Below are 17,518 nucleotides of genomic sequence, written 5' to 3' on the forward strand. Positions count from 1 at the left end.
TTTTTTTTTTTTTTTCAATCAAGAGAGTTTGAGAGAGACAGAGAACTAAATGCATGTTGACACACATGCTGCATTGCAAGTGTATTGGTCAGAGAGCAACTATGACAGTCCTTTACCTTCTGTGTGAGTCCCAGGGATGAAACTGCGACATCAGATCTGATGGAACTCAGACGGAGCCACGTCACCAGTTCAGGCAGGGTAACAGTATCGTAGTTAACTATAGAGAAAACAATGACTTGATCATGATATTTAAAATTATGCAGGAGACAAAATTATTTCATGTATGTTTGTTGGCATAGCTTAACTGAGGCATCACAAGAAGAGAAGCCCATGGAAGAGGACACCCCACAGGAAAGCAGAGAATTGACAACGGAGACAACAGACCATGATGATTCCAGCAAAGGCAAGGACTTCAGTGCCAGTTTCTTGCATTTAAAACAGCAAGTAGGGAGATGAAAGCTCTAAGTGATTATTTCACAATTATGCATGGTATTGCCCTATGTATGTGCTCTTTGGTGTTATGCATAAAGCTAAGTCATATAGACATCAGATTTGGTGACCATAACTAAATTATTTGTATAGCTAGAGCCTAAAGCTCTCCGTGGCTTGGGGGAAAGCACAAAGTATCGTGACTTAAAGATGGAAACTGCAAGTCTTGGTTCTGCTGTGGACTAATGAGAGAGGAGCTCAGCTCGCCTGGAGCAAAGCTGCCCTTGACTGCTAGCCTGGCCTTTTCCAGTGAGCTCTGTCCTTCTGCCATTTAATTTACAACTGAAAGAGCTGAGAAACACTGGTGTCTTAGTAAGGGCTTCATTGCTATGGAGAGACACCATGACCACAGCGACTCTTATAAAGAACAACATTTCACTGGGGCTGGCTCACAGTTTCAGAGGTTCAGTCATTATCATCATGGCAGGAAACACAGCAGTGTCCAGGCAGGCATGGTGCTGGAGAAGGAGCTGAGAGTTCTACATCTTCATCTGAAGGCAGCCAGGAGACTATCTTCCTCAGACAGCCAGAAGGAAGTGGCTCTCTTATGCAGGCAGCCAGGAAGGAGCTCTCCTGCGCTGGGCAAAGCTTGAGCATAGAACCCCCACAGTGGCACACCTCCCCCAACAGGGCCAATTCTAATACTGCCGCTTACCGTGGACCAACACATTCCAGCCACCACAACTCATGTTCTCACTTCCTAGTTTTTAACGTTATGCTAATGTCATAAAGGGTGACATTTGGTTATCTGAAGCCTGTTCCAGTCAGGGTCTCTTGCTGTGGTAAGACACCTTGACCAAAAGCTTATGCAGGAAAGGGTGTGTTCACCTTACAGTTCTTTTTTTTTTTTTTTTTTTTTTCTTTTTCAAAACAGGGTTTCTCTGTATAGCTCTGGCTGTCCTGGAACTCACTTGGTAGACCAGGCTGGCCTCGAACTCAGAAATCCGCCTGCCTCTGCCTCCCGAGTGCTGGGATTAAAGGCCTGCGCCACCAGGCCCGGCCACCTTACAGTTCTGATCACAGTCCATCCATCACTGGGGAAGTCAGGGTGGGAGCTCAAGGCCGTGGAGGGCTGCTGCTCACTGGCTTGCTCCTCAGTTGCCCAGCCTGCTTTCTCACAGAGCCTGTCAGGAGTAGCCCCACCCACCATCAGCCGAGCCCTTACACATCAGTTGTCAATCAAGAAGACGCCTCACAGACTCGCAACATGCCACTCTGGCGGAGGCATTTTCTCAAAGTTCTCTCTTCCCAGATAACCCTGGCTTGTGTCAAGTCAACAACAACAAACAAAACAAAAAAAACCACGAAGCACAAAGTCTCAAGATTTTGGTTTTGGTTTTTGAGACAGTCTCACTAGGTCGTCGTCCCCCCACCCCCGGCTCACATAATAATCTCGCAGAGATCAGCCTGTCTCTGCTTCCTGAATGCTGGGGTTAAATGACTACTATTTTAAAGGAAATTATTGGCTCGGAGCCTTTTTCTGCTTGGGAGATGATTGTGCACAGGGCTCCTGCGGACGCCTGCGGCACACTCTTCCACTTAGCTTTCCTGCTCCAACTGCAGTCCCGTTCTAGAAAGAGTTAACATTTCAGATGAGTAGAGTGGACCCCCTGACCATCCCCCTGCAGGAAGTTAGCTGCAGCACCACCATGCCCGAACTGCTGGGTGGCTTGAGGAGTCTCCTGCATTGTCTGGGAAAGCAATTGCCTTGTGTTGTAAATGATCCATACAGTGGGTACTCACTCCAGGCTCTTCTAGGGTACCTGTTTAATACAGCTCCTAAATAGTCCAAGAAAAGTACTCTGTGCAAGAAGAACGCTGCCCAATCCAGGAATCAGCAATGAGGACCAAGAGGAGGCAGGGAAAAGGGAAGTCTGTAGTCTAATGACAGTGTCCTCACACGAGGGATTTCTGACCTCTTGTCTCTGTCTTCCCCAGTGCTTAGAATCCAAGTAACGGGGGAACTGGATAGGTTTTCCTCACATAAACAGTGTCATTAAAGTCAAACAAAAATGAGCACATGTTCCTTTCAAAAGCTAAACAACTGAGAGTCGCTAGCCTTCCAGGCCTGTGAGCAGTGGGGAGGTAGTTCCTTCAAGGCTGGGTGAGGTAGCTGTGTAGTCGCGGAACCTGTGTGGACTGCAGCCGTCAGCCAGGCTGCTGCCCCTTTCGTGAGACAGTGGGAAGTGAGCAGGCTCAGGCGAGCTCTGGGGAGAACTGAAGAGCCATCTGGTCCTTTCTGACAGATCACCTCTTTCTGACGAATGAGGAGCTGGCAGCCCTGCCAGTAGTCAGAGTCCCTCCCTGTGGCAAGTACACGGGCACACAGCTGCAGGCCACCATCCGCACGATGCAAGGCTTGCTCGACCAAGGGATCCCTTCTAAGGAGCTGGAGGTAGGTGGTCCCTATGTTTATTTGAATGGAAAATGTGTTCAAGGTTAGGAGAGACTTCCATCTCTTTGAAAATACCAATTCCTTTCTGACTTAGTGTTCTGTCGCTGCAAAGAAACAACACGGCAGCAGCAAGTCTTAAAAGAGACAACATTTAACCAACCGGGGCTTGCTTACAGTTCAGAGGTTCAGTCCATTATCATGGTGGGAAGCATGGCTGTGTGCAGGCAGGCATGGTACTGGAGATGTAGCAGGGAATTCTACATCTGGATTGGCAGGCAACATCTGGAGAGTAAAACACTGGGTGTGGTTTGAATATTTGAGATCTCAAAGCCCACCCCCCAGTGACACACTTATTCCAACAAGGCCATATTTCCTGATAGTGCCACTTCCTATGGGCCTACAGAGGCCATTTTCATTCAAACCACCAGACTTTGCAACACTACCCTGTAGGGCTAACTTCCAACTCTAAAAAGCACCATTTTGTCATACCTAATGATAAATTAATTTTCCCAGTGAGGATCTTAATGATTCTAGTTTAACATGATTATTTTAACTACTCAGAACTTGACAGATTTTTCTAATGATATTCTGAATTCCTCATATGTAAAAATAATTTTTTTTATTAAAAAAGTCTAGTCCTGCCTGGTGTGGTGGCGCACGCCTTTAATCCCAGCACTCGGGAGGCAGAGGCAGGTGGATTTCTGAGTTCGAGGCCAGCCTGGTCTACAAAGTGAGTTCCAGGACAGCCAGGGCTACACAGAGAAACCCTGTCTCGAAAAACCTAGGAAAAAAAAAAAAAGTCTAGTCCTAATGGCACGTGTCTGTGTCCCCAACCCTTGGGAGTAAATGCAGAAGGGTCAGGAGTTCAGTCTTTGTGGCTTCTGCAGTGAGGTGTGTTGGTACAAGCAACTGCCGTGGGTAGACACAGCCCCTCTGGGGCATGCATGCCAGGTGCTGCCCTTGCTCCTGTGTTGCAGGAGAAACGCAGCCCCACTGGGCTCGGGGGGTCACCTTGTCCCTCTCCCTCAAACCCGCAGCTTCACTGCTCACTCGCCACGGAAAGGAGGTGCTCCTCTGAGAGCTGCTGCTCTGTGCTTACACTCTGCAGGTGCCGTGGGACCACTCGGTACCGGGGGCGAATGCCTCCTCTCCTTGAGTCTGCTTTGTAGAAGTGCTTGTGTCTTCTTTAAGGTTTGGGGCTAAGTGTCGTCATCCCCAACCCAGCACCTCTGAAGCACAGCTCTGTTTCCCTCCCCCAGCAGCTAAATCTCCAAGGTCACCATGTTTGTTTATTTCCACATTGCCTCTTGGGAGCTGAAAGTTCCCCACGACAGACTGTGCCTTCGCTTCCCACCACGTTCTCCGCACTCAGTGCACCAACACTTACCACAATGCCTTGCATGTGTGTAGAAGCAATCGTGAAAAGGAGAAGGAATTGTCTACCTGCATGGTGGACTGTCCACAACAGCAATACTACACACGGTGGTCTGTGACCCTATACATGATATTGTCAAGAAAGTACTGCAGATGTTGCCTTAAGCCAGACTTGCCTTTGTAGGGTTGTTTATTTGTTTTAGGATTATAGACAGTTTTAAACTGAATTTAGAACATAGATTAAGAAGTGCTGTCTATTAGTTAGCCGATCATGACATGTCCAGTCAAAGGTTCTTGCAGCAAATTCACTCAGCAGCAGCTTACAAATCTGTGTTCATTAGTACTCACAGCCCAATCGGTGCAGTAGAAGCATTTCTCTTGACTAAATTATTGCTTTAGTTGACAAATTTAACCTTATGTCCATTTTGTTACTTGTAGAACCTTCAAGAGTTAAAACCTTTGGATCAGTGTCTGATTGGACAGACAAAGGAAAACCGCAGGAAGAACAGATACAAAAATATCCTTCCCTGTGAGTTCCAGTGTGGGTCTGTGTGTGTGTGAGTTCCAGTGTGGGTCTAACTGTGTGTGTGTGTGTGTGTGTGTTCCAGTGTCGGTCTACCTGTGTGTGTGTGTGTCTGTCTGTGTGTATCTGTGAGTTCTAGTGTGGCTCTAATCAAGTGTGTACGTGCAGTGAGTTCCAGACCAGCCTAGACCACATACAGAAGCCATGTCTCTAGAAAGGAAAGGAATCTAAGAAAGGTTTTAAATGGAGTAGATCATGATTCAGCATTAAGGAGGTGGGAGTTGTTATATGAGGCCAAAACCATGCAGATTTTATCTTAAAACCAGAACTGGGCAAACTATAAATACAAAGTATAAATACAAAGTAATTAATTTATTGTTAGGAAGCAAACTGAACTAAGATGAAAGCCAAGCAATAATTTTTAAAACCTAATTTTAAAGGTTCTTCCTTGGTTGCCACCACAACTAACTTACTAAATTTATAAATATTTAAACTAAATATGAGGCCAGGTAAAAGAAAGGTACTTGCCACCAAGGGAGAGAGACAATCCTGTTAAGGTTGTCTTCTGTCTTCCATACGTGTGAGTGGCAGCCACACACACCCACAAAAGCCACTCAAATAAATTATACGAAATGACAAAATAAAAGATTCTCCTCACGTATCCACAAGATCTAGAGATGTCAGTCATGTCCCTAGCAGCCACTTTGACAGCATCACTTCAGAGTGAGCTTTTGTTCTGTGAAAGAGTTTGTCCCATCATTCAGAACCCTTGTCACTGGTGTCTAAATACTGACAGAGAAGTAACAATGTTTGTTTCTCTCCTTGCTTATTGTACTGGTCTTCTGTTTGTTAAGTTACTTTGTTACATGTTACCACACTAGTAATACATATTTATCTATGTCAGTAAACCCCAAGTTTCATAGAAAGCCACCAAGCTGACATTTAGATAGAGTGTAACAAACACCATAAATATTACCTGGACTGCTGCTGGTTGAAATGCATTCCATCAACGCCCATGATGGCGAGTCCAAGGAGGGCCCTAGGAACCATTGTGGTCATTGACTCCAGCTTCTTGTGAAACTTGTGGTGACAATACATGGTGGTGACATGGTCTTGCACTGTGGACATTCACAGATGACACCACAAGAGTGCCTCTTGGAGATGAAGGCGGATACATCAATGCCAGTTTCATCCGGATCCCGGTGGGGACCCAGGAATTTGTGTACATTGCCTGCCAGGGGCCATTGCCCACCACCGTGGGGGATTTCTGGCAGATGGTTTGGGAGCAGAACTCCACAGTGATAGCAATGATGACGCAGGAGGTGGAAGGAGAAAAGATCAAGTGCCAGCGGTACTGGCCGAGCATCCTAGGCACAACCACCATGGCCAACGAGAGGCTGCGCCTGGCCCTCCTGAGGATGCAGCAGCTGAAGGGCTTCATCGTGCGGGTGATGGCCCTGGAGGATATTCAGGTCAGTCACCCGTCAGCCCCGCCTCCTCTTCAGAAAGCAGGCCTGCACGCTCTCTCCCAGAAGCCACAACAGAAGCAGGGCACCTACTATCTTTGTTATTTTTGAGACCAGGTCTCATGTAGCCCAGACTGGCCTCAAAGTCATTATACAGCTACATCAACCTGGAAGTCCTGACCCCCCTGCTTCTGTCTCCTGGGTACTGGGATTACAGGAATGTGTGATCCTGTCAAACCACACGCAGCATCCAGTAGAGTTTTAAGGGTAGCCCTCACAGTTTCCTCTGGTAGGTGCTGTCTTAGAACAAACATGGGGGTCTAACGTGATCATCAGTCTGTGCTTAGGAATAAACAGCACAAAACAGTTCATAAGCTGTAGTGTACATAGAAACATTACTGTTGTTCCTGTTGTTATTGTTTTTTTCAGGGCAAGGTTTCCCTGTGTAGCCCTGGCTGTCCTGGAACTTGATCTGTAGACCAGGCTAGGCTGGCCTTGAACTCACGATTGGCCTGCTTCTCCTTGCCAAGTGCTGGGATTAAAGGCCTGTGCCAGCACACCTGGTGAAACTTGCTTTGTTTAACACCCACAAAGTCCAACATCTAAGTAGACTAACTGAAGCTGTTTTAAGAAACCTGTGACTATCAGAACACGTGTGGTGAAGGCAGCCTACATGTTTAGCGGGTGTGCACAGCTGTGCCCCGTCAACTCTCATTGACATCATCCACACTTGTCAGACATACTGGATAAAGCTAGTGCACGCTAGCTCGTGATCGGCCCTCAGACTGATCCAGCCATCTGTCTGCTCAGTGTGGCATTCCCACACCTGGTGCACCCTTCCCGGAAATATGAACTATGCAGAGCCATGTTTGCTCCTGAATCTTTAACTTTCTTCAACGTTTCTTTTGCTTTTCCTCCTCTGTGTGTATATGTGTCTGTGCGCATGTGTAGGCTGGAGGCGGGAATCTTCCTTCCTCTGTGGCTCTCTGCCTCCCTTGAGAAAGACTCGGTCACTGAACACGGAGCTCCCAGATTGAGCTGCTCCAGCAGCCTGCCAGCCGCAGGAATCCTCCTGCCTCCATCTCTCCAGCACGGGATTAAAAGGCCCAACATTTTCTGTGGATGCTGGGAATGCAAGCTCAGAATCCATGCTTATGTGACAAGCACTTTCCCCCTGAGCTTTCTTCAGCTTTTCTAGAAGGAAAAAACAAAACAAAACAAAACAAAAACAAAACAGTATGCTGATTCACTTCCATTGGCGGCATATGAGACTTTCCTTATTTTTTTACAAAGTGTTGGGGCTTTTATTCCTTTATGAAACCTAAACATTTTAGTTGACACACTTTAATTCATGCTCCTAGGCACTGCCTGGTGATGTTTGGGTTCACAGGAGCTTACCCATTGCTCAGAAGAGCCTAGCTCCTCAGTGTTCCTCGGGTGACCTGATCATGAATCGCAGGAGAGTAGTCGAACTCAAACTAATCAGTACCCCATGGAGCTTGCTGCGTGGGGGCGGCGTGGGGGCGTGGGCGGCCAGGTTGCTGGCGTGGGCAGGCTTTGTAAGTCGCTCTGCTGGGGAAACCAAAAGGAAGGGTTGCCGGACACTGAGATGCAGGCTGTGTGTTCAGCGCACAGGATGGCCTGAGAGGCTGCATTTGAGGAAAAAGAAGCAGATAATAAAACCACAGAGGATGCTGGGGAAGGCGGCGTTCTAACGGGAAAGAAAGAATAAAGGTTCTGAGACATTGCCAAACATGTCATTTAAATGAGCCCACGGAGGTCTGGGTACCATCCATCCCCAGCCACTAGGACTGTGCCGTGGTGATGCAGTCCATGTATTTTTCAATCTGTTGTTGGTTTTAGCCAGTCTTGCTCTGTACCCTAAGCTGGCCTTGAATACTCCGTCCTCCTCTCTTGGTCTAAATACTGGAAATTAGGCATATACCACCACACGCAGCTTTGTGTATTTAAACCTTTTGGGGGGGGGGTGAAACAGGGTTTCTCTGTGTAGCCCTGGCTGTCCTGGAACGCACTTTGTAGACCAGGCTGGCCTCGAACTCAAATCCGCCTGCCTCTGCCTCCTGAGTGCTGGGATTAAAGGCATGCGTCACCACACCCGGCATGTTTATACCTTTTTATCTCTTCCATTTTTTCTTTTGATCTGATCCAACATACCACTCAAATTCGAAAGATGGAAATACTGTAAGGACCTGACTTAGGTGATATTGTAACTCACTACATTTTACGCTTTCAGACAGGGGAGGTGCGACATATTTCTCATCTGAATTTCACTGCCTGGCCAGACCACGATACACCGTCACAACCAGACGATCTGCTTACATTCATCTCCTACATGAGACACATCCGTAGGTCGGGCCCAGTCATCACACACTGCAGTGCTGGCATTGGACGCTCAGGAACCCTCATATGCATAGACGTGGTCCTAGGATTAATCAGCCAGGATCTCGAAGTAAGCACAAGATACAGCCGACTGTGGGGCGGTGTGGATACGGCCGACTGTGGGGTGATGTGTATATCTAAACGTGTGAGAAGGCTCTGCAGACTCTGTTTGCCTCATACAGACCTCTCTGAGATCAAGTCAGTACCATTGCCACGACTACAGGAAATACTGAAGTCCAAAAGACAATCCACTTTTTAAGAGAAAAATATTGAGCTTTGTCCTTGTTACCTATAGATAAGAAATGGGTATTTTTGTTTGAAAATTAATGCTAATCTATTACTCTTAGTTACTCTTAATTTTTGAATATTACTAAAGCAAGTAACAGTGTGATCTTACTTTGACTCTAAATTAGTATGAAACCTCCTTAATTGCCAAAATATCTTGCATTTAAATGTATATAGTTATTTTATATAATTGTATATTGTATATACAATATATAGTATGTATATATATAGATAGATAGATAGATTAAACCACTGTCTCTTAAAGGGTTTTCGATGTTACAGTTCTACCCAGTTCCTGATACTCCTATAACCTATGATAACTGAAGTGGGGCAGACCCAGCAGTCCAGTGTGTCCTCATTTCAGACTGTCAAGCATCAGCTAAATTAAAAAGAAATGGAATTTTATTCTGGACAGCGGTGTGTGAGGAATATTGCTTACGTTGTTTTTATATAGTTTAAGAAATTAGCTAAATTTCAGAGGAAGAGAACCTGTATTAAAGATTTTCAAACATAGTAGACTAATTCTTAGAAACACTCTATCATAAAAAGTCAGTTCAAGAAGTCATTATATACTGGATTGTTTGATGAGTCATGAGGAGGGGCGGGGTGAGGACCACACAGGGGAACGCCTTTGCATCACCCAGGTTGTGTCTAATGCACCACTCTGTGTCCTGGCAGTTCGACATCTCTGACCTAGTGCGCTGCATGAGGCTTCAAAGGCATGGCATGGTGCAGACCGAGGTGAGGAGAATTTGTTCTGAGACTAATGGTTTAAAAGTTGCTCTTAAATTTGTATTCTCTTTCTGTCTGTCTTTCTGAGATGATCTTGCTATGGCCCAGGCTGTCCTAGGCTCAAACACTCTTGTCTCGGCCTTCAGGTAACTGGAGGACGGAGGAAGGCTCCACCCTTTGCCCAGTGATCTCTTTGAAGGTTTCCTTCCACATTATAATGTAAAACCAACATCTCTTGTCATAAAGGACCCTTCTTTAGCATTAAGACTAATTCAGAAAAAAACGCATTTCAGACTATCATTTTAGATACTACCTTAATTTTTTTTTTTTTAATGGAGAACAGGAGCTGGGGAGAGAGCTCCTCAGTGAAGTACTTGTCATGAGGTCCTGGGTTTGAGCCTTAAATCCACACAAAAATCCAGGCATAGGCTGGAGGATGGAGTCAGGCAAGTTCCTGAATCTATGAGCTCCAGCCAGTGAGAGACCTTGTCTCAAAAAGCAGGGGGGTGGAGGGGGCGGGCGGGGAGGCACCTACCCAGGTCTGGCATCTGGCTCCTCATGCATGCACACATAGACACACACAGGGAAGGAGGAGAAAGACGGGGGAGAGGGAAGAAAGGATGCTGTGTCCCCACTAAGTTGCTCACAGAGGGTGGACATATTGGAGGCTCCGAGTAAGAATGGCACTGCCTGCTGCCTGTTGGGGTGCCTCCCCATCTCAGTCGCCAGTCTTTCAGACAGCGGCAGCCCAGAGAGGCTGAGAAGGACTGTAGGGCACTGCCAGCCAGCCCCCACAGCATCACCCCATCTGCAGCTGAAGCCACCGTCACAGGAAATGAATGCAGTGTTCCTAGCATGGCTACCTCCCTTCTTTCCTTCCTTCTAGATTGGAATGGTGAGGTAGATTTAAAGCAATCCTTTTCACTTGTCCAGAGTCACATTTATCTGCCTCTTAAAAACATAGCCATTTGCCACTTTAACTTTTAACTGGAAAGTCATGCTGAGTTTTGATTCCGATGAAGGCTCCGTAAGCCTTAAGCTGATTTCTAGCTAAGGAAGCCGTGCTGCTCTGTGTGTATGAGCACCAGGAATTTCTCCTAGTGCCTGGGGCACACCATTGAATCAGACACATCCTACCACAGAGCCGGAGACACTGCAGTGGGGCACTGAGGACACAGGCCATTTGGTGGCTCTGAAACTGATAAGCACTTTAGCGTAGAGGTGTGAAGGAAGCCAACCATTGCTGCCTGGGGACTCAATTCAAAACAGTGACACCAATAAGAAAATAACTCCAGCCAGGCCTGGTGCCCCACTCCAGGAGTCTGAAGCCAGTTTAGTCTGTATAGTGAGTTCCAGGCCAATCAGAGCTGCATGGTGAGATCCTGTCCAAAATTAAAAATAATAGTATATAACTCCTTTGTTCAGTCATTTGCCCACAGATGAACCCTCTAGGTTCCAGCGAATTAGTCCCAAACACAGGATCACATACATGGCCCTGGTTAAAGTCTTGTGAATCACAAAACAAGAAAGATATGAGTGAGGGAGAGGGACTTACAGGGATGAGGAGGTAGCCAGGATGTGGGGAGTAAGAATGATGGGGGAGGGGCAACAGCAGAGTCAGAGTGTGTGATGCACATGGAAGAGATTGTAGAAGAATAAATGTAATACAGGTTACTTCTTTGAAAAAGATGTAACATTTAAGCCGAGATCTGGGCAGTCCTGGGGCAGAGTCTGCTGTCTTGGTGAATGGGCCTGTCCTGTGTGGCGTGACAGGACTGGAGAGAGCCAGGAGGAGCGGAGGCCAGATGGGAGGTAATGGGGCAAGGCTTGTAATTTCCTCTGAGTGAGAGGCAAGCTGGCACAGGCCTGTAGCCTGGAGTGACGTGACTGGGCTCATGATGGCTTAGCACTGCACTAAAACATGAGCTCCTCAGGGGAGGGACACAGGGTTAGAGGCCGGGAGGGAGTCATCAGGTAAGCAAGATGACTGCCCACAGAGCGGTGACAGTGGACTTCCCACGGTGGGTAGTGTGAGAGCAGTCTGCCGTTGAGCATGGCGTTGCACAGAAACTCAGATGAGCAGCAGGTAGCCTGGAGGCAGCTAACACCCTGTCTCTCAGTCAGCTGCTGCTGTCTTAGGTCTGCAGAATTCCTATTCACATATGTATGTGCAGCAGTTAGCACTGAGCTCCTGCTGTGGTGGTGGCTTGATTACTTTCCATTTAATATACTGTGGACTGTTTTTTGTTTTTAAAGATTTTATTTTAAGATCTGCTGGAGCTGCACCTACAGGCAACTGTGAGCCGCCACATGCACTCTAGGAGCCAGACCTCTGTATTAATAATGTTGAAAAGGAAATTATTTCATATTCAAATAATACTTAAAGATTACATTTAATTTTTATTTCTATATTTTTGCTCTGAAATACTTAAAGAAGATTGTTTTAGTAGATTTGTGGTTATTAACTTTTTCACATTTTAAAACAAGATGAGTTCAGTCAGTCTAGAGAAATCTAGGTTTTAGAGATTGGGGGTGTAGCTCAGTAATGGAGCACTTGTCTAGCAAGCCTGCAGCCCTGGGTTTGGCCCCAGCACCAAAAAATAAGATCAGAGAGAAAGAGAGGTTTCTTAGGAAATGTATACAATCCCGGATCATTATCGATGTAACCCCTTGTCCCTTCTTTATCAATTTTCTTGTTTATAGTTTTTATGACATTTCACAGTGCTGTATACTGACTCTTACATTCAGCATTTAAACAAAAAGTTCCTATTTCCAAATTTCTCAAGCACCTACTGTGTATAAACTTTTAAGTAATTCAAATAATTCTCCCTGTTTCTCCTGCCACCTCCCCACAGGGTCAGTATGTCTTCTGCTATCAAGTCATCCTCTATGTCCTGACTCATCTTCAGGCTGAAGAACAGAAGGCACAGCCAGGGCTCCCACAGTGATGGAGAGCAGCCTCCAAGGCTCCCTCCCTCCCTGCATCCAGCGACTCCTGCTCCCCACTCAGATGAGAGCAGCAAGGCCAAGCAAGCAGAACCCTGGCTGACGCTTAGTCCCTCCTGCTTGAAGGACAGGCGTTCCCATCAGATATGGACTTCAAGATGCTGTGTTTTTACAGCCACTTCAACCCCTGATGGTCATCGAAACTCCTTTTCACTAACTGAACCAGCAGGTCTTAGGGCTGGAGACAGCATTTGATCATAGTGGACATTGTTACAAAGACACACTGAGTCTATTTTTAATGTACCAAATCCTGTTTATAGCAAAATTTTTCCAGTATTTTAATAAAGTAGATTTATTTTTTAGGGGATACTTGAAGCCAGTATTTAAGCTTTTAATGACAGTAATATTGGCATAGAAGATAAACTAGCAATGTTTACTGTATCTGTTTCTAATGTTTACTATATATAATTTCCTGTAATATATTTATATACTTTTCATGAACATGGAGTTACCAGATACCGTTTGTACCTGTGTCATCTCACTTTGTAAATAAAACTACACCTTAAAACATAGACAACCACTTCAGACATCCTCAGTGTCCCCTGCCTCTGGCTGTTAGCCAGAGACTACCAAGCTGTTCCCCATGTGGGTCACGTCACACACCAAGCCCTAGTGGATATTAATAGGGCTGGCGTGGGGTCATGATCTGACTTGCTTTTCCCTGCCTTTGAGTGGCCCCTCACTCCCAGGTTCCCGGTCAGATGTTCATAACACACAGCCAGCCAGGGCACAGTCAGGCTGTCTGCTCCCTAGGGTTTATGTTTGATTTTTCAGAGCAGGAAGGAAAAGGCTTCTGCTCCAAGAAAGTGCACAGTGATCCTCTGAGCGCCCTGCTGGCAGATTTCACCAAATCCTGACTCAGGCACCCCTACCCCCCTTTCTAACACCCAGGTCTCCTGCACCCCTCCCAGCCTGCTCCACTCCTGAGCCATTTCTGATCTTACAAGTACAGCCGTTGCTGGCATTCATATCTGAGGAGATGCGGATCGGAAAGCTGCACACCTGGGGTGCCTTTGACTACCTCCCTACCAGGAGACAGGTCTAAGGAGTGACCCTGCCTCAGAATTGGCTCCACGGGACCCAAAAACCATCCTCACCTGACTCCTAATCCAAAACACGTTCATAGGAGATTAAGTTGTAACCAACACTTGTTGGGTGGGGGGAGGAGGGAGGGAGGATGCCTGGGCCTCAGAGGGCTGGGAGCCAGCACAGCTGGGGGCCATTAGCATCTTGAAGCCTGCCTAACCCCAGAGCAGACTCTCTAGAAAGAATGTAGCCAGGAAATAAATGGAAACTGGGAAGATCTGGCTGAGTCCAACTGGAAGGTTTTAATGATTGTTCGCGAACTAATCTGGGCCCTAGCTCCACCCCATGGAATGGCAGGGTCACGGTAGTTAAAGTGCCAGGGTAAGAAGGCCACGGGGCCAGGGATGGTTGTGTTGGGGAGCTCATATGCCAAGTCGTGACCTAAGGCAGCCCTGTACTTTTGTGTGTGCTGGAAACATCAGCCAAAGCATACAGTGGTTTAAACAGTGATTGATTCTAGACTATATGCCAGTTCTGGGAGGCAAACAGCCCAGCAGTCAGTCTGTCTCTCTGTCTGTCTGTCTCTCTGCCTCTCTCTCTCTCCCCCTCCCTCCGTCCCTCCCTCTCCTACCCTGTCAACCCCCCTCCTCATGCCCTGAATAAACTCTTTTCTAAACTATACCGTGTCATGTGGCTGGTCCCTTGGGAAGGTATACCTCAGCATGGGCCCTCCCTTCCCCCACACCTTACCGCACCTCCACCAAGCATATTCCTTCACTCTCCTTATTTTTTATAAAACAAAAGTGCCTCAAGGTTCATCAGGGAGAGCAGGCCAGGTGACAGCTGGCTAGTGACTCAGCTGCTCCCTGAGACAACTCTGCCATAGAAAAGAGGCCCCGTGATAAAGGAAGATCTTAGAAGACTGAAGTAGATTATGACCCAGGGTAAATGCTGGAGAGGACCAAATGTGTAGAGAAAATGGAAGTCGTGCCCAATGTTGGTAGGGAGAGAAATTAGTGCAGCCATTGAGAGGAAGTAGGGCACTTCCTCAGACATCTCCACTCGGGCTACCTTGTGGTCCAGCTACACTACTTTGCATACCACCAAAAGAAGTGCCTACACACTGGTGTTACTGGAGCTTTTGAGAGTCAGAATGGCTGTGCTGCAGAACCAGCCCATGTGCCCCTCAGCAGATCCATGGATTTCGTTAAGTATGTATACACAGCAGTCAAGACTGAAATCTGCCACTGTCAGGAAGATGGATGTAACCGGAGACGCCCTTTCAAACAGAGAGAAAGTATTCATTACTGGGGGATAGGGAGGAGTTTGGGGTACAGGGCGAGAGTGGGAGAGGATTGCCTGGATATGATCAATGCTTGCCACTCACTGGAAACGTGAATTCTACTCACAGGTACAAGTAATATGTTCATTTTAACAGCATGGCATTGTATACGGTCACAAGTGCTGCAGAATGAGAACAAGGCATTGTGGCTCACACCTGTAACCCCTGAACCAAGTTAGGACTGCCATGGGTTCAAGGCCAACCCAGGCTACAGAGTTCCAAAGCAGCATCATGAGAGACTTGCATCTATCTTTGGCAGACGCACCTGGTAGAGATGCTTCTAAATAAGATAAGCAAGAGAGAATTGGGCTTTGTTCACAGAGAGCCTGCCCGAGCTTTTGGGTTGCAGATGACCAGGTATTAAAATGTGGTAAGACCAAGCCAAGAAACTCAGAGCAGCTTACAGCAGCGGCTTCAGTCTCAGGCGCTTGGCAGCAGGAGACATGTTTGTAACATTTAATTCAGAAACACTTGAGGTTCTTTTGAGAGGGGTGGGGGCCGGTTCTGGCTGTCTTGGAAATCACTCTGTAGACCTGCCTGCCCCTGCCTCCCAAGTGCTAGCACTAAAGGTGTGTGCCACCACTGCCCAGCTTCAAGGTACCTTTTGAGGATGGAGACATGTTTGACAAATTATAGGTTAACCTGCAGAAAATTTGAAGACAATACAAATGTACCAATTTCAGTTTGCATTTTAGTGCACATAACCAAAAAGCACCCAAGAGTGCTGACCCAAACAGGACATCTGTTTTCTTACTATAAGGAGGCAAGCTCAGAATGTGAAGGTGACTTGTGACGTGTCACCCATGGGTCGCCAGGGGGGATTTGGCTGATGGAGTGAACTAGATCAGTGTTTCCTTCCTCCCTCAAGTCTCCATCTCTGTCCCTCTAGAAGTTTGGTGGGTCAAAAAAAAAAAAAAAAAAAATGACCTCTGCCAGTAGAGGTCAAGGGTTATGAGCAGGTAAACTTCCCTTCCAGAATCTACAAACAAGCTTAGACAGGTCTTCCCCGGATCAGGGAAGTATACCCCAGCCTTTCTTCATGGTTTGGGAATGGTTGCATCAGTTGCTGATTCGGCCGGAGCTCACAGTATCCTAGATATTTGCCTGGGGAACAACCAGCACTTAGAAGACAGTGCCCTTCTTCCCATCTGCTGCCATGACTGCCGAGCCCCAGCCATGCTGTGCTGCACTGGCCCTTTGGCCCCACCTCTGAGTGTCATGTGAGGCCCAGCTTTTAGTAGCCTGCTAGTGGATGCATCAACTACAATCCACTTAGATCTTTGGAATCTTAGTTTGCTTTCTATCACTGTGATAAAGACCACAACCAAACGCGTCTTGAGAAGGAGAGAATTTGTTTTACTTACCCACCCAGGTCACACTCTGTCACTGAGGGTCGTCAGGGCAGGGATGGTGGAGAAACACTTGCTTCCCATGGTCTACTCAGTTTGCTTAAATCCAGCCCAAGACTGCTGCCCAGGGGCGGCACAGCCCTCCCACATCAATCACAAATCAAGAAAACCTCTTCCACAGACTTGCTTACAGACCAATCTAATGGAGGCATCTTCTCAGATGATGTTCCCTCTTTCCAGATGACTCCAATTTGTATCAAGTTGAAAAACAAAACCTAATCAGCTGGCCAAATCGTGCCCTTTGTTCTAAGAACCTCGGATGGCGTCTCTGCAAGCAGCCTGGTGTTGCAGAGGTCAGCAGCAGTCCTCGGATGTTTATGATGACTGATGGTTCTGTCTTTAACAAAACAGCCTTTCACATGCTCCCCTTCCTGGGGATGTTCCAAGCAGGAATGTTGACAACATTGTTGCTCCTAAGCAGAGTTCTTTCCATAGAAAAAGAAACATTGAGAAACCTCCTCACCATCCTTCAACCCTCTCGGTCTCCCTTTGGACCCCAGCCCTCCTGCCCATGTCCTTCTCTGCAGTCTGTCTGCCTCCTCCCAGGGAAAGGAACCTGCCCTGCCCTGCCCTGCTCTGCTCTGCTCATCCTGAGAGGTCAAACTTGGCAGACCAGCTCCCATCTGAATATTTACCAAGAATCACTGAAGCCATTACTCACCCAAAAGATACGGAGAAAGCCTACGAGACAAATGGGTAAAACATTTAACTCCAGGTTACTCTCTCACATTACAAAAATCTACAAATGCGGGGCTGTTGAGATGGCTAAGCAGGTAAGATCACTGACAGCTCTTCAAAAGGTCATGAGTTCAAATCCCAGCAACCATATGGTGGCTCACAACCACCCGTAATGAGATCTGACTCCCTCTTCTGGTGCATCTGAAGTCAGCTACAGTGTGCTTATGTATAATAATAAATCTTTGAGCTGGAACGAGCAGGGACTGAGCAAGCGGGGCAGACCAGAATGAGCAGAGGTCCTAAAAAATTCAATCCCCAACAGTGTACTCACATACCTAAAATAAATAAATAAATCTTTTTAAAAAATCTACAAATGCAAATATGTCTGAAATT

At 46.8% G+C, this 17,518-nt stretch overlaps 1 protein-coding gene across 1 annotated transcript in view; it reads left to right on the forward strand.

The window, feature by feature from the left end:
* Ptpn13 (protein tyrosine phosphatase non-receptor type 13) overlaps positions 1-13,190 on the forward strand; it is a 178,626-nt gene extending 165,436 nt beyond the window's left edge. Inside the window, exons 42-48 of the mRNA XM_021210241.1 lie at positions 300-403; positions 2,736-2,884; positions 4,697-4,787; positions 5,916-6,253; positions 8,502-8,717; positions 9,611-9,673; positions 12,520-13,190. Coding sequence (XP_021065900.1) covers positions 300-403; positions 2,736-2,884; positions 4,697-4,787; positions 5,916-6,253; positions 8,502-8,717; positions 9,611-9,673; positions 12,520-12,612 — 1,054 coding nt within the window. The 3' untranslated portion in view covers positions 12,613-13,190. The remainder of the gene's footprint in view (positions 1-299; positions 404-2,735; positions 2,885-4,696; positions 4,788-5,915; positions 6,254-8,501; positions 8,718-9,610; positions 9,674-12,519) is intronic.
* The last annotated feature ends 4,328 nt before the right edge of the window (positions 13,191-17,518 follow it).

The sequence above is a fragment of the Mus pahari genome, chromosome 13 (assembly GCF_900095145.1).
Source record: "Mus pahari chromosome 13, PAHARI_EIJ_v1.1, whole genome shotgun sequence".
Lineage (NCBI taxonomy): Eukaryota > Metazoa > Chordata > Mammalia > Rodentia > Muridae > Mus > Mus pahari.